General features: G+C 42.5%; 1 protein-coding gene across 2 annotated transcripts in view; it reads right to left on the bottom strand.

The window, feature by feature from the left end:
* The window catches only part of FOXK1 (forkhead box K1), a 49653-nt gene extending 26679 nt beyond the window's left edge, over positions 1-22974 (bottom strand). For both annotated transcript variants that reach the window (XM_050905876.1, XM_050905875.1), the window contains exon 1: positions 22534-22974. In XM_050905876.1, coding sequence (XP_050761833.1) covers positions 22534-22919 — 386 coding nt within the window. In that variant the 5' untranslated portion in view covers positions 22920-22974. The remainder of the gene's footprint in view (positions 1-22533) is intronic.
* Between the last annotated feature and the right edge of the window lie 1027 nt (positions 22975-24001).

A 24001-nucleotide genomic window follows, 5' to 3' on the forward strand; every position in this document is an offset into this window, starting at 1 on the left:
AAGCAGACTTCAGGAAAAATGGTTAGGTAAAAAACCCAAGTAAATGACTCCATACCCTGCATGACTCTATAAGCAGCAGACATACTCTCCCGCTCCTCAAAGCGCCTTTTACTCACAGATGCAAAGGAAACAGAGACACATCTGCCAAAACATAGTACCAGGTTCAACAGAAGCTATTACAGTCACCGACTTCTTTGTTAGAGCACCCTGAGTGCTGTTCAACACCGAATGACTTCTGCTAAGATCTGCTGCATAAGAGCAAGAAAAGGCTATTTAAAGGTTTTAAAAGGAGACACGAAGCTGTGCTAGATTTATGTTTTTACATTTACACTGTGGAAAAGCACAGTGACAAAATGGAGAAGACAAATAATGAAAAAGCCAAGGTGAAACATATATATAAAATATATATGAAAAAATATATATAAAACCTGGAATGATATATTTATATATTATGTAATATATATAATATATGATGTTATGTATTATGTTTATGTTACATATAAACATTATTCCAGTTTATTATGCAAAAGCGAATAACCAGAAAAGTAAGTTGGAAGACTGTTACACATGCGTTGTCATCAGCAAGTCGGTACCATCTTTGTCTATGTCTTTATCTTGCCATAATTTATGAAACCCTGTTATTCCTGAATGTTGCAGGTATAAATGCACCAGTAGCATCTGTGTTACAAACAGTGCCGAGATGCAGGTCAAGTGAGAAACATTGTAGGAAGTGCTTCGTTAAAAATAACACTTTTTGCAATTTGAATCAAAACAGTAACACAGACCTGAGGTTTCATTCAAAAAACCCATAGTTAAGCACGATTGTCTCCCTTTGCTGCAACTGCCACTTTTTCCACACCACTGACTCTCAGTATCTAAATCTTTCCCTCTGCCACTCTGACTTTGTATCAGCAATAGTGTGGCCAGCAGGACTAGGGAAGCGATCGTCCCCCTGTACTCGGCACTGGTGAGGCCGCACCTCAAACACTGTGTTCAGTTTTGGGCCCCTCACTGCAAGAAAGCCATTGAGGTGCTGGAGTGTGTCCAAAGAAGAGCGACGAAGCTGGTGAAGGGTCTAGAGCACAAGTCAGATGAGGAGCGGCTGAAGGAACTGGGATTGTTTAGCCTGGAGGAAAGGAGGCTCAGGGGAGACCTTATTGCTCTCTACAACTACCTGAAAGGAGGTTGTAGCGAGGTGGGCATTGGTCTCTTCTCCCAAGTAACAAGCAGTAGGACAAGAGGAAATGGCCTCAAGTTGCACCAGGGGAAGTTTAGATTGGCTATTAGGAAAAATTTCTTCACCGAAAGGGTTGTCAAGCATTGGAACAGGCTGCCCAGGGAAGTGGTTTAGTCACCATCCCTGGAGGTATTTAAATGACGTGTAGATGTGGAGCTTAGGGACATGGTTTAGTGGTGGACCTGGCAGTGTCAGGTTTACGGTTGGACTTGGCAGTGTCAGGTTTACGGTTGGACTTGATCTTAAAAGTCTTTTCCAACATAAAAGATTCTGTGATTCTATGATGCGAGGAGACAGTAGCCCAGCTCTTAAGGGTGAGGCAGTTATCTCTACAATCAGTAAATACCTTGGATTCAGCAAAGGTGGGCAGCCAGAGCTCTAATTACAGCAGCACGTCATGATGAAACAGAACTATGTCATTACTAGCTAAAGTTTGACCAAGGATGCCCACAAAGACCCTTGTAAAAGAAAAAATCCCAAACAAGTCCCACACAACAGCTGTTTCTCTGTCCCATGTAACTTCTCTGAAACCAGTTTGTTTTGTGTCAATTACATATACTTCACCCAGAAGAATACAGTATTATTCCCATGCACAAAGTTCCAAAAACATGTTGGGTTTCTCAGCACAAGGGAGAATTTGCTGTCAGTCATCTCTGTCAGGCTATTACCATTACCAGTTATTTCAAGGTACCTGACATGATTTTACCAGAGGGCCAGGTGGATACTTCTGACCCTTTCAGTCAAGGTGTAGGATAAATACCAGCATTTCAGGCACGATCAATGTGCAGGTACTGTACGGAGCAGCCGTTACAGACAAGTGCCTCAATTACCTCCTGTAACTAATTTTCTTCATCTTCTGTAATCAGCTAAGGGAAGAACCACATGCCTGCATCTATGAAAATCAAGTTCCCATTAAGTCGTAAATCCACTCCCGATTCCCATAATACTTTGAAGCAGTCTGAAAGGAGGTGCCTTGGACAACATAAAAGACTAACTGGGAAAGTTTAGGCACCAGTGCACTCAATATCAAACTAAATTTGGTTAGAAATAGGTAAGAGTTTGCTTCACTTAACATATATCTAAGCCCTGAAGGTCTGCCCAGAGATAAGCAAACTGAGACAAGAACTACCACCTCAGATTCACACTTCTTCAAAAACAAGGCTGTGATAATTGCTGTAGCCACTGCAAAACAGCTGAGCTGGGGACATTTATTGACCAAGATTTGTTGCTTTGTGATGCTGCACTCTGCCCAGCGAGAGCAACACTCTTCCAAACTTCAGCTTTTCTACAGCAAGCCTCACTGCATTACCAGCATAAACCAAAACACTTCAACTGCAAAATACTTAGAAGGGTTTCCCCCCATTTCAGTAACTAAAATAACCAAATCAATTTCCTCCATCTTCACAAAAATAAACTAGACCCTTACTCCCCGATGGGAATAATCATCAGAAGTATTGTGCTCAAAATCATTACTTTGCTGGAACTACAGCCGTCTGAAGCAGCAAGGTGGGCAAAAACATGAGTAACAAAACCACCTTTCAATCACAAGTGAATTAAGATGAATATTAGTTTGAATGAATGTCATAAAACCATACAACAAGCTCTGAAAGCTGCCTGAAAGCTGTCACAGGAGATTAGGTACTATTCACTCCTCCTTTATAATAAAATAATAATAATAAAATCACCCAACATTTCCTGTTCCACTCTCTACCCTAGAATTTTTTTCCCCCTAAATAACACTTTGTAAGCAATATCAATAAGAAACCAATTATATCATCCACTTGGCTAGTGCTATCTGCATTCCAAATGAAAAAGTTAATTGCACTGAGACTATAGGAAGAGTTCTGGAGGAACGAAGACAAATACATTTGATTCTCAAGTCTAAATACACATTACAAAACAAGCATGTACCTATCACCATGGCAATTTAAGAGTCATTATAACTCTCTTCTTTACACATCTCTTTAGGCTAAGGGACACAGGCAGCATAACTGCCAGGTTTTTAAGAGTGCTTGGTTCATTTTGGAGGCTACCGCAGTCTTAAAGTAATGAGTTTTCAGCATTTGCTATTTCCCTTTCAATTCCTCTACTGATCTGACCAGATTTAACATAGAAATCCTATTGAAGGCCTAAGCATAAACTCCTTTATCAAACATACATCAGAGAAATATCTGTAACATGATGGTCAGTAAAATCATTTGTTGCATTCATGAAGAGATAAGCAAAGGGTCTGCAAATAAATGGTGAAGCCCAGAATGCACATTTGTTCTTCCTGTAATGAATCACTCAGTCTGAAGACAAGCAAGACAAGCACGTTGCCAGACAGCAGCAGGACAAGGAAATAAACTGCAGAGCTCCCTGCAAAAACGCCTCTGGTATTATCCACTATTGTTTAACTAGAGGAAAAGCTATAAAAACACTAATGGTGACTTTTTTTAACATAACTGAAGGAAAACTAGATTTACAAAGTACTGAGATTATCTGCAAAGAAAGGACTATAGTGATCTCTGTCGCTATGGAAAAGACAGAGCAACCCATTCAAATGTTTGGTCATAATTATTCTGTAAGTCACAACATGACTTTAGATCAGGAGGACTGGTTTCTAACCTCACAGTTACCCTGAGCTCACAAATCACTTGCCTTGCATGCTTTGTAACACAATCACTTTAATATACACTGTCATGCCTCACACTGCAGATATACAGAGAAGTACATGTATCAGCTGAGACTGAACTAAAATTGTCTGCGTGCATATGTGAGTGAGCTCAGGTTTAAAATGATTAGTTGAATTCAAGAGAGAGTGGTCTTACTTCTACTTCATGAATTTTAATTTTCTTCTGTTGGGAACTTTTTCCAGAAAAAAGTACCAGCAACTATTTCCATTGCCCTGTTATGCCAGATGCACAAGTAGCTCAACTTCAGTGTACTGGGGTCCCTGGCATTAACCACTTAGGCATCGTTCCTGTACTAGAGCTAATGTAAACCTGGTTTTAGTAAAGGCAAACTCACACTGAAGTAATTAAGAATTCCTCATACCCAGTTCCAGTAGAATTCGTATTGACTAGCCTGAAATTCCAGACTACTGGAAGGATTTTCTGTCCTTTCCCTGAAATGCATCCGAGTTAGCTGGAAATCCTCCTCTTCCCATGGTCACCCTGGACTCTCTGGGATGAGTAACTGGACAACTGGGTAAAATTCTGTGATTCACGTGGATGGCCCACTGGTTTCCTCTGCCTTAAAAATAATCTTCTCCCCAAAGAGATCTCAATTATGCCACTTAATCTCATGCAGATTTATTTTAACACAATCTAAACCTGTTTCTCTGCTGTAAGAGGCATTTCCTTTAGCCCCACCACCATTTCTTCCCCTCAGCCGTTTTCTCTCAATGTCACCCTCGTGCCAATAGTACCATCCAAACCACTGCACAGCAAGTCCAACCAGGTAGCTGAAATAATAATTAATTTCTTTTTTGTTGAGAGTAAGTTGTCAGGCAGATCAGACCCCTTACCTTGCCTTCCACATGGCAACACAAGCACCAACACCAACACAGAGGAGGCAGAGGGGACAACTATCAAGGGGAGGAAGGAAAGGAGGAGATACCAGCAAAAATGTTGCAGATTTATAACAGATTATAGAAAAAAACAGAGCATGTAACCACAGTCTCAGATTTAAGCATCACATGATCCAAACACCGCCTTCTCCTTTCAGAAAAGGAAATGCAATTCATTCATTTTGAGAAAAGCTCTGTTCTATCAGGTAAATCACATCAGCCACCATGCTGATGCTCTAAGGCTGGAAATTTTCAAAAGTTCCTGAAACAGAAAAGTCACAATTTTTTTTTGATTCAGCTTAATTATTTCAAATGCAAAGTCACTCAGCTGTATGCAAGAGGACCAAACAAAGACCGAAAATTTTTTCTGCATTCCAACAAGTGCTTCCCGAGGCCCGTACCCATGGCAATTCTCCCATAGCAACCAGCAGGTCATGTCTGCAGGAGCAGGAGTGGGTTTGTGGTTGTCTCAGATGGGATACGCAGGCTCTGCACGCTGCAAAATAAGTGCTTTTCAGTACCTTTGTGCTTCCAGAGTTTATTCACTGATTGTCCTTGAGAAAAGCAAGTGCAGTAAGATGGCTGAACAAGGACAATGCTTCAGAAAAAATTAGAATTGCCATTTCTCTTTGTCACAGACAAGACCTTTTCCTTATGCTCCTTGCTACTGTTTAGCTGGAACTGTACACACGATAAAGGATTTTTTCCTTCAATGAGAAGACACCACAGGTTACACTGGGATTTGCCTAACACTGCTTATTACCATGTTTAAAACAAGGTTTCCAACACAGCCAGACAAGATTTCAGGTGGGCAAAGAGCGTGTGCAGGCAAGTGTATCTATTTAAAACAAATACTACCAGCAGCATCAGGCAAAACCACAACTTATGAATAGCTACGTCTCTTAAAAGCACCAAGTAAATTAGCTGTAATGAATGTTTCTATTGAGCTCAGTTGCACAGGGCTTCCCTTTATGCCATTTCATCAAGGTTCAAACACACTGAGACACACTTCCACACACAGGCAGATTTTCAAATAGGTATTTTAGCAAACTCCTTTGAAGACAGCAATGATCACAGGAAAGTTTGGGCAAACTCTGAGATTCCTCTCCCGGCAAGCACCATGCACACACAGACATACACAAAAGTTATTTTTGTTTCTTCAGCCCCTCCAGTCTCCGCAGACATCCCACCTCACAGTGCTGATGAACAGCAAGGTCTCGGCCACTGCCTGTCCCGGGAAAAGGTAGCGAGTGAAACTGAGCCAAGCAGGTGGTGGAGGGGGAAGAGTGTAAACACCCTTAGGCTGATCAGGAAGGCTAAAAAGGAAAAGAGATACCAGAAGCCCAACCCAAAGAACATCAAAATGCTGGTTTGGTTCATATACATCATCTTTAAAAGCGCACAGGAGAAGATGAGCACTTTTTTATTTGAGGCTCCAGCAGCTAGATGTTAAAAGCAAAACCTTCAGGAGAGTTTGCACTACGGTACCATGCTGTGAAACTTCAACAATCATTTTATTCTACACATCTTCCCTACAATTTCTTATCTAGCAAACCTTTTAATTGCTGTCACAGAGCAAACTGATAAATTGAGCAACACCACTGACAGAAACAGTTGATTTTTCATTCAGGTGAGAACATTCAAGGCTGTTTCACACTGGAGAATTAGTAGTGAAGAATCAAGAGCTGTATTTTTATTTTTACAGCCCTTACATCTCTTTAATAATGTTCTGATTTTACTCTTCGAAAATTATTTGAGACATCAAGCACAGCTTCACTTCCAGATTCTCCTTTTTGAGGAGTAAAGCACAGTGCAGGAAAGGGAAAAAACCCACATAAGATATTGTAGTTGCCGTTTTTTCAGAGTAACGAAATACCACAACAAGGTCAGGGAATAAATTCACGGAGTATCAAAACAGCATCTCATAGAAGAACAGGAAAGAAATCACCGAAACTGCTGAGAAGGGTGTTTCAATCAGCTAATGGAGAGCCAGCAGGAACAGCAGGAGGTTCCCTCCGAACTAACCACCCCGCCTGGGAAATTCACGTTATGGACATGACTTTTCCAGATCCTACTATCCCCAGCTTTGCAGGATGGGTCTTATAGTAATCCTGCTCAGTCCAGTGCCAAAAAAACCCTACCAGAAGCTGCTCCAATCTCCTCCAGAAAGCTATCAGAGTGCAAAGGGCCAGGAATGTGCAGTTTCACAAGTGACCTTTCTGAAACTTTTCCAGCAGAAACCACTGTAAGCCAGCTAATAGTGTCTTTTCATTCACTTTAATGCCTGCAAAAAAAGCTGAAAGATATTCTTGAAATACCATCATTATCACCACTTATTTACAAATTCAGTGGAACACCAGTCAATCCACACCTGATTAGGTATTAATTCACTTACCTATTTAAAACATAGAAAACCCCAACTATAAACACTTATGTTAAAATTAATCCAGAAAAATCCTGACAATTTCCAGATGGATTATAAATACGTAAGATGATCTCAGAAACCAAGCCTTGGTATAATCAAAAGAATATTAACAGGCTTTTATAACAAATACCATAAAGGCAGAGTTTTGGTACTTCGCTCAGGGAATCTGTTAAAGCCCACCACAAAGACCACCTTTTAAATATGCAGGCCAAGACAACATGGTAGTTACTTGATGCCCATCCATCAGGCACAGAGAAACACAGAGGTGGTGCTATAACTGTACCTCACTTAGCTTCACATTTCAAAATATTGGAGTCAGCTTCAAAATATGCCATTCACTCCAAACCCGGAGTGCTGAGCACAGGGCTCGCTATCAGAAAACAAATTCCTCTTCCCCTCCCTAGCGCTCCTATGCCTTTAAAAACAAGGAAGCTGCAGTTCAGCAGCACATAGGGCAGATTACATGGAGTACAGTTAGTCTGAAGCATCGCAAGATCTAACCCAAGTCTGCCAACGTGCTAAACATCTGAGCCTAGGAGGTCTTACCTACACCCACAAAAAAACACGTGCGATTTTACATCAATATAAATTAATCTGCAGCATCAGTGACATCTATCTTTTAATCAATATTAGTTGGGGTTTTTCTTTGTCAGATTTTTTTATTTATTAAAGTCTCCTGGAGGCGAACTCTGGTCCCACTTCTACCACACCGTTACAGAAGCTGCTCTGTTCCCCTGTGTATCCTTACTATAAACAACTTCATGTCTCTGAGCAAACTGTTAAGATACAGTGAACTTTTTTCTGTGTGTCATATGGTAAGCCATGTCTTAACCCAACACCACTCTACCAGTCAATTAAAGTCTATCTTATTTATCATGCCTCTCAGTATAATGAGAGTGAGGAAAAACTTTGCAGTTGCATTCCCAGGGATGTCAACAGCTAGCTACCTGTGGAGAACATTTAGTAAGTAGTCCTTAAAATCTAAAATTAACCACAAAGCTGCTGTTTATTTTGAAGCTGGGGAATAGGGAAGTATTTTAAGTGTCAGAATGAGTGGCCTGACATCAAAAACTTGATATCAAAGTTTGCCACCAAAGAAGTAGGCTGGCACAAAGAGCAGATGATGCTTTTATTTAAATGAGGTTGGCTGCCAGCACCAGAAAGTTTCGCTATCAGCACTGCGGACGCCTGATATCATCTGTAACATGCAGCAAGCCTATTATGTTATTTTGTTGTGTGTGTGGTTGTATACATAAAAATAACGATAGTTAAGAGACTCTATATAGCACACAACAGCCTGTGTACCACTGCTGCTCTAATCAGGTATTCTAGCCTGTAGAGGTCTAGATCCTATCTTAGCCACTTCTTCACCAGCCAATAAATATTTGATCTTCAGAGAAAACGTAAATCATGTGCAACATTTGGGGAGTGTGTATCACTTATCATCAAGTCTTGTAACTGCAAAAATCGTTAGGCTGATCAATCTGTTAATTTTTTTTTAGTAATTATCAGTATTGCTTTTTTTTCCTAAAGCCTGAAAATTATCAATATCTGTGATTTTAAAATAAACAAACAAAACCCAACATGCTACATAGAGACTCCTTCAAAAGCTAAATAGCTATTTAACACCTCTGGTTTGTATGTAGCTAAGAGGGGCCAGGAAACAAATTGTTTTAGCTTCAGAAAAGATGGGGTGTTGGCTTTTTTTTTAATGAACTTACTCTCTTTCCAATTCTTATATTTCTGTATTTCCATTTGAATTTATTTTCCTAAATAGTGCTCACCTTCCAGTCTTTCATTTTGAACCTCCTTGCCTTCCATATAAGAGCATTATCTTTTAAGGGGTATGTGTCTTTTTTAAAAGGATCCCTGCTTAAAACTCCTGTAGGTCATAACCCTATTAGCATGTTCCAAAGCCTGATCTCTCTCCCCAGTGGTGTGCAAACCTCTCCCACTAAGAGAAACCTAGTGGTCCTCCACTCAAGAGCCATGGGATGTTTTCAGAATCCCAAGCTCCAGAGGGAGTGCATCACCTACATACACTCCCTTGCTTGAGCTTTTACTGTACAAAGGAAAAAAGACTGTGCTGACAGATATCAGTCCCTTGCCACCGTGCTTTTGAAGAGCAGTCTGTCTGACACACCACAGCCATTGCACAGACATGTGCACAACTTCAATAACATCACTATCAGCTGGAAGTAGACACAGATGACCAGCCAGCCACTCCCTCCTCCCTGCCTCCTTTATGTCAATAAATCTTAACCTGGCTGTTTGAGCAATGTTTAATCATAAACAGTTTTGAACATGCTCCAGAATATAAACAAAGGTGAATAGGAGAAAAACTGAGAGTCCAATACCAAGAATCACTTGCCACTTGCTGCTGAACCAGGTAACAGAGAGCAAAGAAACAAGGAACTGTTGAGGAACAGAATAAAAGCACCTGGTGTTCATTTAATGTTGCTGCATGGTGGTTGTTTTAAAGTATCCAGAATTGCAACCACAGAACGATTTCAAGGACTAAATCCATTAACATTCTTGGTTCTGTTAAAGAAAAAAAAAGAAAAATTAAGTTGCTTAGAACACCCACTTAGATGCATAGAAATAAACTACCCTCATTGATCTCATCCCACTGCCATTTACAATGCAGTCATCTTGATTCCCTTCTGTGTTGCTAATCAAGCTAAAATTAACTCCTCTCCTCCTGCTTACCACACTGCTAGCTCCACGAAAATCAACACTGGGGCAGGATCAATTGTCTCTCTCCGCAAGTGCAGCCCACCTTGCTTATGTGGTAAATGTATATTTAGGACCTACAGGACCTCTCATGGGATTTTAACTGCATTCACTGTGAAGCTGGATAGCTCTTTAGACTGGGTGACAGAATAAGTAGCTCTTGCAAACCTAGTTCAAATACTTCTGAACACCTTCTAGTCATTATTGGCCTGTACAGACCTCTAAAATGGGCTGCACGGAAGTTGGAATTTCAGTCCTGTCAAGCCAGTGTCCATCTTAGAAGAATCAACATCATACTTGTCACTCCTGCTTTGACAGAGAGCTAAGATGTGTCTTAAGCCAGTATTTCCACAAAGCCCTGGAGGACTCTTCATCGGCATGGCACTTAAACTCTTTGGGGCATATACAGAGTACACAAATTCATTTTATATGGTTGCCACTCTGACAACACTGGCAAAAAAGTACATACCATATCCTAGTGTTTGGTTTTAAAGCAGTTCCATTTCAGATCCCAATGTGATGTTTCAAAGGAAAAAAGCCAAATCAAAACAGAATCCCAACCCTACCAGATAATACCCATTAAACAAAGCTAATGTACAGATCAAATTGGCAGAACTATGGAGTGGAACAGAAGCTTAAAAGAAAAAAAGCACTCTGTGGAGATAAATATTCTTCAAGTGTGTGCCTGACAGCAGCCAAGGTTTTATGCTATTAAAAAAAATACAATACACACTACAGTGACAAACAAGGTTATTCCATTCACCCCCATGCTAACTTGCTGTCCCACTAAGTTAATTCAAGTGCACAATGAAAGGCAACTTGTATGAAACAAAGTAGGATGACACTTATTTCTATATTCTGCTGTCACTACCCTTGTCCTACATCTATCCTTCATGAGGTGGTGGCAAACTCTCCACTGTAAGACTGAAATGGCAGACACTGCATACAGCCTTGGATCAGGAGTAAGTTTTGCTCAGCCCTCACCAAGGGCTCAGAGGTACGATGCATCTCACCTTCCTGTACGACTTCTCACCTCCCACTTTCCCCAGTCTTAGGGGAGTACTGTCAAACCACAGCTCTCCGCCTCAATGACGACACACAGGCCCGGCTGCTTCAGGACCCCTGGACCATGGCTATTCTGGCATTCAGTCTGACATTCAGTTTGTTTTCCAGAGATGTCACAGAAATAGTGACTACTAGCTCTGTAACACACACATTTGCCCACAGTGTTTCTGCACCAGAAAAGGCTGCCTAGCCCCCATTCATGATGTGCTGAGCTTTTCCCACCTCCAAGACAAACCTTAAGATAAGACCCTAAGTCTGGCTTCCATTCTACCACAGCAGAGACCACAAGTAGTGACTCAGCAGAGCACGGCCACCACCAGCATCTCTCACTCCTCCCCTGCTTCTGCGAAATTCGAGAGCCCTTCTGAGAGGCTTTCCAAGCCTCTGTTGCTCACACTGATCTTCGTTAAAATGAGAAAGGTCAATATTAACTATTTTCCTTCTTTGCTCATCTTGGCAGAAACACTCAGCTAAGTATGTTTCTCCCTCAATCATAAATCACAATTAACACCTACCTCAGTGCCAAAAAAAGCCCCACCTGCACCCACGCTCTGGGGAACTTCCCTATAACAGCTTCTACAAAGAGTTCTGTTTTCAATAAGAAATTAAGCAGTACACCGAGAATTAAATACGTAGTGACAGCATGGAACTAACTGCAGTGTCACAGTTGGCCTCTACAAGTAGCACTGGTTATTCATTTCCATATCTAACTCAACACCAAGCATTTTAAAACTTTGCTCAACTGCTGAGGAATTTCCAGCTTGCCACAGATCCTGCCCCTTTCACCACAGAAATCTGGCCACGGCTGCCACAGGCAACATGCAACTTCGATTCTATCCCTATTTTCATCCTACCTCCCATCTTCTTGGGAAGACTCTTCCTTTATTAGTACAAGTATCCAGATCCTTGGGAAATTTTTATACCCTGGAGAAGGAGGAGAAACTAACTGAAAAGATCAGTTCATAAAATCTCCTAATAACCATCAGAGAGGTGCACTTGTTTCAGCATCTGTGTTGGATACACTACAGCAGTTCAATTCTCATGTAAATCTCGTTTGCAATGCCATCAACTTTCTTCTAATGGGCCATTCACAATTGTAGGGTTTGCTTTCAAGGAGCCAGCCCATCTCCTTGAAAGGTCTCAAGCCATCTAGAAGACTTTCCCTTCCAAATCTAAGGAACCACCTATAAACACGTTAGCAAAGGCTGTGCAAAACAAAATAACCTCTGTAAAGCTCAGGAAAAGATCCTAATTCCCACATACATATGCCAGAAAAAGCTTGCATGTGGGATGTTACTAACCTTTGAATTCAATCAGACTCTCTAAGAGGGCTCCAGCACGCAAAGCATGACTATGATGTATTTTCCTTTGAGGCTGGTTCAGTTCATTTAGAAAGTGATTTGAAAGAGCTAATGTACTATTTATGTACATTATAAAAAACAATCCATATGGAGTCAGACTTTGCAAAATGTTCACTCAAGTCCTTTCCACTCCCTCTGAAGACATTTCACAATCCATTCGATACCCTGTAGAGGAAGCCAGGATTACTGTTTTAAAAGCAGCTCTGAGGGTAATTTACATGTTTTAAAAGCTGACATCTTCTGGACTCGCAGCCAAATAAACATTTTGGGGCAACACAGAGCATCTCTCACACAAATGTCTACAAAGTGACATCCACCTAGAGCCTCTGACAATACTGACATTGAAAATAAAGGTTAGAAGAGAATCCCAGGCACAACCTTCCTTCCTACTAAAGAAGAGGAAAAGAAAATAATTTTACTGAGATTCAGGAGAAGGAGATGTACTGGACTGGCTTGTGAAAGACCACCTAGCAGGACACAGCTAAGATTGCAAACAATGTAAAACAATCCCAAGATTATTAAAGTATTTTAAATCCTGTCAGCATACATGACTGTGCTGAGGGGTTTCTTCCTTGAAAGGAGTTTAACCAACTAAAGTGAACAATAACTCTTGCAAAACAACAGCACATACGTAAGTTGCTGCCACAGTGGTTTCATTATTTTTAAATCAGGAAATTTTAGAGAGTTAACTTGTCATACTACTGGCATATTCTAATGCTCCCCTTCCTTTGCTTCAGTATAGTATACAGAATTAGGGAAACATTTTACTTCAACAGATGTATCTTACCTGGAAGCTTCATACAAACTTCATAGTTTGCACTATCAGCTTTTTGGGGAATGGGATTCTAGCCCTTCTCTGCTACACGTTTTTTTAATAAGAATTCTCATACTTGCAATACTATCTGGTGGAGCACAAAGCAGGATGAAATTGAGAAGAAACTGTGAACCACTTGGAGAAGAGGATGCACCCACTTGTCAGCAAGAGACCTCAGATTCAGAATCACTGTCCATCAAAACAATTTTGTTTCCCAGGTTCATTCTGTGGCTCTGTTTGCAGTGAAGCGCTGATCTGGGATGCTCAATTGTAAACAGATCATGTGCAAGTCTAAACTACTTGATTGTGCCTATTTCCAACATCCGGTTTGCATATGCCTTGTTTACACATAATACAAAAAATGCTAGCAACACTTTTATTGAACCACTACACATTAGGAATTTTCTCCTAAGAATTCCTATGCCTGAAGAAAACTTCAGTGTTTGCCTTAACATTCCATAAAGAAAGACACTAGTAGCAAAGCACATGCCAGCCTTTGACTTCCTTTGCAGGTCTTCCCAGTGCTAAAACAGTTTCATTATGGTTTGTGTCATTAGACACTGTCTGAGGGAGACATGGTAGAAGAGAGATAGTAATTATACAGCTGAATGGACAAGACAGAAGGAGGCAAAGCCACCCAATTGCCAGGCTTGTTGACAGTCAACACCCCTTTACACATGGTGGGCAGGCAGCCAATCCAAGGTACATCATGTTAAGCAAGCCATGAAACAATTAAAAAAGAAAAAGATCAATAAATAAATAGCAGTTGGCACATCTCCCACACCAAGAGTCTCTACCCTTACTAGTTTGGGCTACACCTCAAACTGAATATGAAAAGAAAAAACATTTTTGGTCTACCCATCAGGTGGAAACAAAATTTGCTTTCTGTGTCTAGTCCTTTTCTCCTCCCACATAATCAGGATTTTGAGTGTTTAAGAGTCCATAGTTCTTATGTCCTCGAGAGAGGAAAGGCCTTAAGTTGCTCAAGAACAATTCCTTTAGCAAGTGCACAAACTGGCTCTGCAGGGAGTCCAGTTCTGCTTAGTCAAAATGTTGGTGGCTTCTGTATGTGGCCTTAAGGGAGATAGAAGATTAAAACAGTGTGTGTGGGAAGACTTCCCAAGGCTCTCTTTAAAGTGGCACGAAGCAGAAAAAAAGGGGTATAGCTATAATGTTATATTTCAGAGAGAAGGGGAGGGACGTCCTTTTCCACAGTGCTTAGACGACCTCTGCAAAGTTTTTTGTCTCCTCATTCTGTTCTAAAAGATGGAGTGGATTGTACCCGTACATGAAAATAGTCTCTTATGCTGGAAGATTCTTGAAACTGGATAATAAGTGGTAACAGTGTGCGTAAAGTTTTCTTCCACTTACCCTCCTATCCTAAACACGCAGTATATATTAACAGAACCAAAGACTGTCCATCTTTGCTCCCTCAGCTAAGGCAGAGCTCCCGATTAATTTCTACATTATTTCTCCCAAACTGTCAAGATGTCCTCAAACAACATGAAAATTACATATCTGGTACATTTAAAGGAGGGAGGAAAACCACCAAAGTAAATTGCGCATACACAACAAGCGACAACCCAAGAAACTAAACTCGCTTTTAAATTACTAAAAATAGACTGGGTAGGGAGGGAAGGGACTATCAATCAAATCTTACTTAGAGTTGCTGAATATTCAAAGAACAGACTTCTAACAGACGGCTCTCTCAAGACTGCTTGAAATTCTTATGATAAAAAATGCACGAGGACATGAAAAAAGGATAAAAAAAGAGGAAAATACACAAGACAGAAGTGAATACAGAGTATTAATTAGACCATTAAGATCCTTAAATGTTTTACTGTCCAATAAAATATGTATTTCATAAAAATTAAGTGCCATGCAGAAGGAATGCACACATGCATTTTATTGAGCTGTTCTGAAGTAACTGAAGATGTGAATTACTAGTAAAAAAACATTTGTGGAAAAGAGTGAATAGACATTAGTAAAATTGTATCTGTACTATGAGAATAAAGAATATAATATTGGATAGAAATTTTCACTCACATTTACCTGAGACACTCATCTGCTCTATAAGCATCTCAGTCTGCTTTTATAAGGAGTCTGCAGTCAACTGAAATAGGGAGACTTATAAATACTTGAAAAAACTATTCAGTGATTAAAACTGAATTATTGACTGAAGTGAATGCATTAAGACCACACAATAATTTGTACTCACAATAAGTCGATTAACCAAGTCTGGAAGTACATTAAGACATCTTTTCATAGCATACGTTCAGGAGACAAAACAATGCTTCAACTTTTTCATCTTACAGATTTGTCCAAGAAAATCACTGCAAAATGACACCCAGACCTCCGACTCCCCATGTTTCTTGGTGTCAGTCTTGCAGTCTGGGCCCACCAGCCACTTTGGATGCATAAACCAACACTAAAAAGCTACCTAAGTTTACCAGTCAGAAAGTACAGCACAAGCTCAGTGGACTTAGGCATTTGCTGCCTGTCCTATACATATGCAACTGTAAGACAAAGATCTTAACCACCCAATACACTATGGACTAAGCTCTACAGCTTATTTAGCTTTCATACTTTTCCTTCTTTAAAGTAGGACTCCTGAAGTGGATAGCCTAGCCGTGAGTCTGCAACCTCAGGAAACTCCTAGATGCATGGGGACGGAACCAAAGACACATAAAACAAAGCTGGTGTTAGGTATGGCTACATGTGAGAGAGGCTTCTGTGCTCTGGACTGCTATTAAGAAAAAGAGGAGGAAAGAATCTGTACTAAAAGCAAATGAGATAATTCCTCTCCCTTTTCATTAACATCGCCAGCTCAAAAGCACATGATTTTTCTTTTTTAAACCACGTTTCCACTTGGATTGGGAAGGGAAAGCTGGCTCATCCACATCTAACCAGCAGTAAGGTGAAGCTTGGTCTGTTAAGCATTTCTGGTTACGGTGCCCCTTGGCTCTGACCGCAGAACACCCAGACGTTGCCTGCTCAGACACTTATTAGAGCTAGAAGGAGCTCAAAGTAAACTAGCACACATCAGAAGAACTGATATGGAGCTGAGTGCTAGTAGAGATCCACCCTGAATAAGAAAGCCAGCTGGAGCTAACTGTCAAATCTCAAACAGTGGTTTAACAACCACCTAACCAGTCTGTGTCCCCTTTGTTACCCCGCAGTATCAGAGTGCAGCCCCCCAAAGCACACAGTTAAACACAATCGCCAAGCTCCACTCCGCAATTGCTGCAAAAACTTCTGTCAATAGCAGACACTAATTACTACACATGGGCCAGTAAAAAGACTTTATTTGCATAGCATAAGTAGCAAATTCAAGTAGTTTCCTGTTCTTTACCAACATCCTGTTGCCACATCTACTCCTCCAGGAAACTGCAACACCGAGCAAGAGAATTTGGCATCCCACAGAACAGCTCTGATGCCAAATGGCTATCAGAGCACAGTTACTAAGAGCTTGCTTACAAAGAAAACAATCACATTAATCTGGTTGTCATTTATGCTTTCAGTTATTCGGTGCAAGACTGCATGTCCCATTTTCTGGAGGGGAAAAAAAAAAAAAAAGGCAAAAAAGCATTATTTTGATTTGTTACCAGAAGTCAAAACAGACACTCTGCAGTGAGGATGCTCACACAGCTGGCACCAAAATAACTAAGATATGAATTACTACAGATTTCATCATTTTTATTCCTGCTTTCATAAAAGCAAAGACTCTCACACTCATTCATCCCCTAGATTTATATAAAAACACAGCAGTACCAACTGGAAGAATCCCACAGTCAGCTAAGCATACATGTCATGAGTGAGAGTATGTTAACACAAAGAAGTTACACCAGCACAACTTGAATCTACATTTAAGCCTTTACAGCTGAGACTCTGCACAAGAATGTACAAGACAAGTGTGGCATGTTCTGGTTAGATTAATCTTTTCATAATCAACACATCAGCTAAACTGAACCAAGCTTGGTTTAAAAGAATACATAAGAGAACATACATTGAGTTTTACATAGTGTTAGTTTATGTTCACAACCTGCACAGCTATTTTAGAATCAACAAATCGAGCAGTAGTTTCACATAACGACAAACTTTCCTTAAACATTTAATATAACCCATGACAAATTGAGCTCCTTAGCCAAAAATTATTACTTGACATAAATTCCATAATTAAAGTAATCTTTTATCACCATCTCGCTGTGCAACAAAAAAACCTGTTCTCAAAAGACAGTCTTTGAAATCAAATAAGAGCATGAAAAATGTAAGATGAAGCACTAAGACAGCAAATCTTTAAAGAGTTTCTACCAAGAGTAAAACCACCATCCACAAGTTGTGGCAAAGCAAACGACGCATTTCAAACAAAGAACAAAAAAAAATGGTTGCAAATGCAGATTATGCAATATTTAAGAAGTAAAACTACATAAGGAGTTATCAGAGTCAACATACATATGCAGCATTTCAGAAACAACTAGTTCTGTAGTCGTGGTTATGTGGTCAAAGCATTTCCTTAGTATGTGTACGTACAGCTTGCAGTTCCCTCCGAGATGTAAGGATACCCGCACTCATACACACCATGATGGCATCATTCTAACCACAAGAATGGAGGCCGAGTGGTTAGCGAGGTCATCAAAACACTGCGATACATTGTGTATATCTCCATTTTTCTAGATTATGTCAATTTTTTTTACTTTAGTGCCTTAAGTTACTGGCTAACAGACTGTACAATCTTCCTTAGAAAGGGAAGTGAAAAGACTGTTGGATCTAGCTCTCTATTTTCCGCTCGGTTACTAAACCCCAATTGCAGAGACACCTCCACTACCCAAACGCCGACATGAACTTGTGTACTCACAATACAGAAAATTAATGCACGCGTAAAATTTTGTGGGATCAGCACCTTGATATGTGCTCAGAGTATTGGACTACTTATTTTTGGCAAGTTTATTAAGTACCTAGGAAAATTCCATTATAAATAAAGCAGCATGCTCTTAATAAAACTTCACATGCACAGTTAAGTTTTCAATTTATAATGGGGCTTATATACACAACAGATTTTTTTTGTTTTAATTTAATTTCATACATCCATATATTTATTTCCATTGTATTTTACGCTCAAACTAAAAAACTCCTCCATTTATTTCTTCTATTTCCTAAATGCTAAAAGAACTACAGGTTTAAAAAAACTTATCTTTACACTTCGAGATCTCGTACTGAAAGTATCCATTTACACTGAAAAACACAAACTTCAGGCTCCATTAACAGTGCTACTGCAAAAACACAAAACGGTCACAGAAGCAATAAGCAAATATCCCATGAAATATTCCCAGACAAGCACAATTTTCCAATCTATTGAGCTCCCAGTTCAGAAAGCTCAAGTGCTATTATCACGCTACGCTCAATCAACATTTGCAGTTTTTAGTCAATAGAACTTTTGTACTTAGGAGCATTTGAAAACCTGACCCATAGCTACTTAAAATTCGGGTTAGCAAGCTTAACTTTCAACTGTTTCAGTTCCTTCGGTTCAGGGAGGGGGGGGAATGCTTATTTTAGTTATTGGAAGTCTCTAACTTGCTATTGTCACTTCTTTTAAGAATTGAGTCAAATTTGAAGATAACAAAGAAAAAGTTAATAATTCAGCACTATTCTGATCCTGTAAACACCTGATTACACTGTAAATTTGAAGAAATTACAGTCTTCAGCAGGAAAAAGTACTCCAGCTAATGGTTCCTGCTCCATGTTTTTAATTGTATGAACAGTTTTAAAAATCTAGTGCATATCCTACTGATAGTCTTGAATTTCTATTTTTATAGAAAAATACCCAGATATTTACCCACAGACTTCCAGCTTCCACTAGCACAGCTAAAAAAGTTCCTAGCAATCCTTAATTTGATTTAAAGCACTTATTTTTGATGTAAGTACTTCCATAATTTCATCTTGATTTACATTTGTAATGCCTGCTGTAGTGTGGCATTCATGTTAATTAATTAGATTAAGGGGTCTTCAGCTGTACTGCGAGCCCTCCACTCTTCTACCCACTTTGTTTCTAACTGTCATTAACCTCTAGGAAATGCCCTCCTTGTTGGTCATCATTGTTTAATTACACTTCATAGTTATGTCATCACATCTGTGAAATATAATCTTCCATAACAACACAGCTGTGAAATGAGATACTCCCGCCCAGCAGTGAAATTCTGGTTACAGCAGATTATACATACACATGATGTCGACGGAGGAAGTGATACAAAACTTTTCAAAGGCCCTTGATTTTGAACAGGTCTATTGTGTTAGGAGGTACGTACAGTCTTCAAGAAAGGTCTCAGAAACTCTTCCTCTTTCCTCCCTTCCCCACCCCTCCTGACAAAGTCTTCTGTAAATTTTAGGAATAACTACTTCTAAACTTAGAAGAGGGCTTATAACAGAGAAGTTTTACACAGAAAAAGTGAAGTGAGAAGAAACCTCAGAAATAGAATCTGAGTCCAGGATCTTTTTTTTTAACAAATAGTATGAATTACATCTGAAAGACACTTTTTTCCTGGAATCCTCTGCTTCCATTTGTGATCTCATGATGCACAAGCATCTCCCTTGCTTGTAACACAACAGCAGCAGTGACTGCATTGGTCCAAAAGAAACAGGACTTTGCATATTTCTGTATCCTTTACAGGTGGAGAAAAAAAAAGGGGGGGGAGACAACTATTCAAACAACTGATTCTTAGAAGATTACCAGCAAGAGCTCCCCCCATCACAAGGACCTCCCATCTAAATCATTGAATGGAATGGCCGTTAATTCCTGAAATTTAGCATAAGCTATACATTCTGCTGGTACGTGGAAAAGGTGTGGCTGTATCAAACAGGGCAGTAGTGTTACCATAAAATAATATTCAGAAGAAATTGTGGTTTGTACTGTAAAGTCTGTGTACTACAACCTATCTTCACTTTGTCCTACTTTTGACAATATTAGTTGGCTAGCAGTAAGCATACAGGCTTCTCTACAGAAAAGAAATTGCACCAACCAGCGCTTTGTTTTGTTTATTGAAGGGGGTGGGAGATTTGTGTACATATGTGTATGCATGTGGAGAGGGATGACTGGGAGGGAATTGTCTGATTTTTTCAAGAGTGGAGATAACAGTGGACAGGAGAACAGTTTAAAGCCTCAATCAAGGCTGTGTATACCAAGCTTCAACAGGATTTTTTTTTTTTCCTGGTCTGGGTTACAAACCCTTGACTAGCCAGTAGAAGGCAAGGAGTTGTTTACCTGCTAGAAGCAAGGGGGCAAATTCCTTTAGATTGATGCAAAACATTTTCCTAGTCTGGAAGTCAGAAAGGGAGGAGCATCAAGTTTATTTATGTAGCTCAAACAGCAGCCAAAGAGGATGCCTTATTGTGCAGAGTTCATAACTGTACATTAAACTCCTCCTTTTAAAGCGATGAAGATGGAAAATTGCCATTCCCACTCCAGGAGTCACGAGCAAACGGAAGGGGAGAAAAATAAGCAACCAAGTCGCTGCTTGAGACAGTTTTTGAGCACAATGCTTATGATTAACCAACTGAAGAAACAGAATGACAGGGAGGAGAGAGCTTGCACAGATAAACACAGAGCCAGAGGGAGTGACAACAGAAATGCCCTAGGCTTCGGGTGGTCTTGTTTTACAAAGCAAGATTAATTAAATAGACACTAAAGGACATGTCGTTTAGAAAATGAAACATGTTACAAACCAAAATGCCTCAGAGAGTGAGTAGCTAGGGAGTTATAACTAAATTACTAAGTACAAAATGAAGCAGCCTGCAGAGGAAATGAGTAATTAAAAAACCCTCCCCTGAGCAACAGGCTGGCGAGAGAGGGATAACTCCAGGACCCTTGGTGCTGGAGGTAAACGGTACCAAAGCCAAAAACTGCCAGATGAAAACCGATGCTTTATACAAACAACAAAAAGCCTAGTGGAACATCATAAAAACCCCAATCTCCTGCCTTTACAGCGTGTTTTCACTCAAAGATGGCATTAGACACAGTCTGTCTGGTACGACTTGAAGAGATGCACGCAGGAATTACATCACCCACCACTACCACGCTGCCACCCCTGGGGTGAAGCACTGCAGTCGTTGGACAGTGCTCAGCAACCATAAACAATGTTTTCAGAGGAAGAAATAGATTAATGTCAACCTCATTCTTCTTTCTGCAAGAGAGTTTATCTAAAACGCAGCACAGACAACCACCTCCCTGCTAGCACAGAAAACCCTTCTGCAGCCCTCTCCCCTTCCTCAACGAAGCAAAGACACCTTGGGTGCCTGCTCTCCGGGGGTCCTGGTGAGCAACATCAGCCCTGGCCTGGCCCGACTCCCTCCTTTCTGTTGCCCCAGAGAGACACCAGGAACGTCGTCCAACTTGCCAACCCTAAAATAAGTACTCTGGCAAAGTGGTTTTCCAACTTTTTCCACTAGATCTTTTCCAGGGAAGACAAGCCCTGGGTGTAGCAAGTTTTAGCCCACTGACAAGAGTCCTTCTCTCACGTATCTTTTGGAAGCCCCTTAAGGGCCACCAGTTGAACATGAGTCTGTTGGCAAGCAGGCATGGAGGACAACGACCATGGCGGACAGCCCGCTGGAGGAGCGCCCTGCGGCAAGGGGCTCACACTTTTTCCCCAGCCATGGTTCCCTCAGAGGGAGCAGCCCCGGCCCTGATGAACATCATCCCCTTTCTCAGTTGCAGACAGCAGCAAGGCTGGGAGAGTACGGACGTCCCTTGTTGATGTTGAGGTGGATCCACTGGCTGGTCACCAGGCAGACCTCTCTTACCGCCACCTCGGGCCCTCCATCAGGTGAAGGTCACTCTGTCGTTGCCCAGAGGGTCTCTCACCCACCGTGACCAGCTTCAAGCCCCTCACCATCCCCTCTGGCTCTCTGTGGTCTGGGGAGGGCCTCAAGGCCACCTTCTTCAGAGGCAGTCCCTCACCGTCCCCTCAGGCCCTCTGTGGGCAGGTGGGAATCCCTCACTGTCCCCTTCATCAGCAGTGACCCCTCACCATCACCTCAGGCCTTTCTCCTGGCAAACCCACGTCCCCTTCGTGGGGCAGAGGCACCTCACTGTCTCCTCAGCGGGGCCGAGGGACCCCTCCCCGTCCCCTTCCTCGGAGGAGGCCCCTCTCCGCCCCCCTCCACCCAAACCCACGTCCCCTCCCCGGGGCGGAGGGGTCCCTCTCCGTCCCCTGAGGCCCTTCCCCGGGTCCCTCCCCGCAGGCCGCGGGCTCTCCCTCTCCCTCCGGAGCGGGCCCAGCCCCGCGGGCCCCCGCCGCCTCCCTGCGGTGCCACCGCCCCCGCGCCCCCAGCCCGGCCCGCGTCGGCGGCACTCACTGCGGCGGGAGCTGTAGGGCCGGGCCGCCGCGGCGCTGGAAGGCGCCGTCCACGAAGACGCCGTTCTTGCCGAGGCAGCGCAGGTAGAAGTGCGGCTCCTGGAAGCTGAGCTGCAGGTGCCGCCGGGAGATGAAGCTGGAGTGCCCCATGTTGACGTCCACCGAGCCCTGCGAGGAGTTGCGGCCTATGGTGACGGCCGGCTGCCGCATGAGGAACTCGAACTCGCGGCCCTGCAGCCGCGCCAGCACCGGGCCGGCGGAGGCGGCGGCGGGCGGCGCGGCCGGGGGCGGCGGCCCGGGAGGGGGCGCCGCGGCGGGGCTGCAGGGCGCCGAGCGCAGCGCCAGCAGAGCCCGCGCCCCGCTGCTGTCCTCCCCGACTTCGGCCATGTTCCCAGGCAGGGAGCGAGCCAGCGTGCCGGCCTCCGGGGCGGAGCCGGCGGGGCGGGGGTGGGGGGGGAAGCGGGGCGGAGCGGGAGCCGAGCCCGCCGCAGCGCAGCCGCCGCCGCCGCCGCCTTCCCTTGCCTGCCCGGCAGCACCGTCAGGCCCGGCCGCCCCGCCGCGATTTATGGCGCGGGGCGGGGGCTGGCAGCGCCGGGCTCGGCGGAGGCGCGGCGCCGCCTGCAGGCCCGGGCGGGCCGGCTGCGCTGGGCGCCGAGCCCGGGGCCCCGGTCCCCGGTCCCGTTCCTCGGGCAGGTGCTGAGGGAGCGACCCCTTCTGAGGGGGACTCCCGCCACCTCGCCCCTGAACCTGGCAGAAAAATGGCTTTCTGCCGGGTCCGTGAGTTAAATCGCCTCAGAAAGACACCCACCCCCCCACCCCCCCCCGCGCTGGAGGGGTGCCCCCACCCCAAAACCATCCCCGCTCGGGGCTTTCTGTGGGGCAGGGGCACATCCACCCCATTTCGGTAAAGAGCTGCCGTGTTTTCAAACCGACTTAGGCCGGGTGAGACGGCGTTTCGTTGCCTCTTCATGTCGTTACACCCAAACCCCACCGCGCTGTTAGGTGGGGATTTAATCGCAACACGATTTTAATATCCCTGGACTGTTTGCAAAGGCTTGCTGAAGGGGGAGATTTATCCCAGATACACAAAGGTGTGAGTTTAAGACACCTTAATACACTTACAGAGTACATATATATATATACACACTCATATATATGTATATACACATATAGTGTTTTTATATTCATATAGCTTTATACTCATATAGTTTTTTGTTATAAGGGAGTGCATGTAGGTTGGTTAGCTTGCATTATGTTATTTCTTACTTCAAATATTACTTTTCGTATTTTTTATATTATATGAGTTACTTACATGAATGATAAAGGTCCTGCTCTTTGCAACAATAGCATATATTTAGATCATGTATACTCTGTACTGGTTAGATTATCCAGATTAAACAGGTAAAACTTTTCTGTATAGGTGAGCTGGTGATACTTTGCAGAATCCCGAATTGTTAAGTAACCAGAAA

The sequence above is a fragment of the Gymnogyps californianus genome, chromosome 15, assembly GCF_018139145.2.
Source record: "Gymnogyps californianus isolate 813 chromosome 15, ASM1813914v2, whole genome shotgun sequence".
Taxonomy (NCBI): Eukaryota; Metazoa; Chordata; class Aves; order Accipitriformes; family Cathartidae; genus Gymnogyps; species Gymnogyps californianus.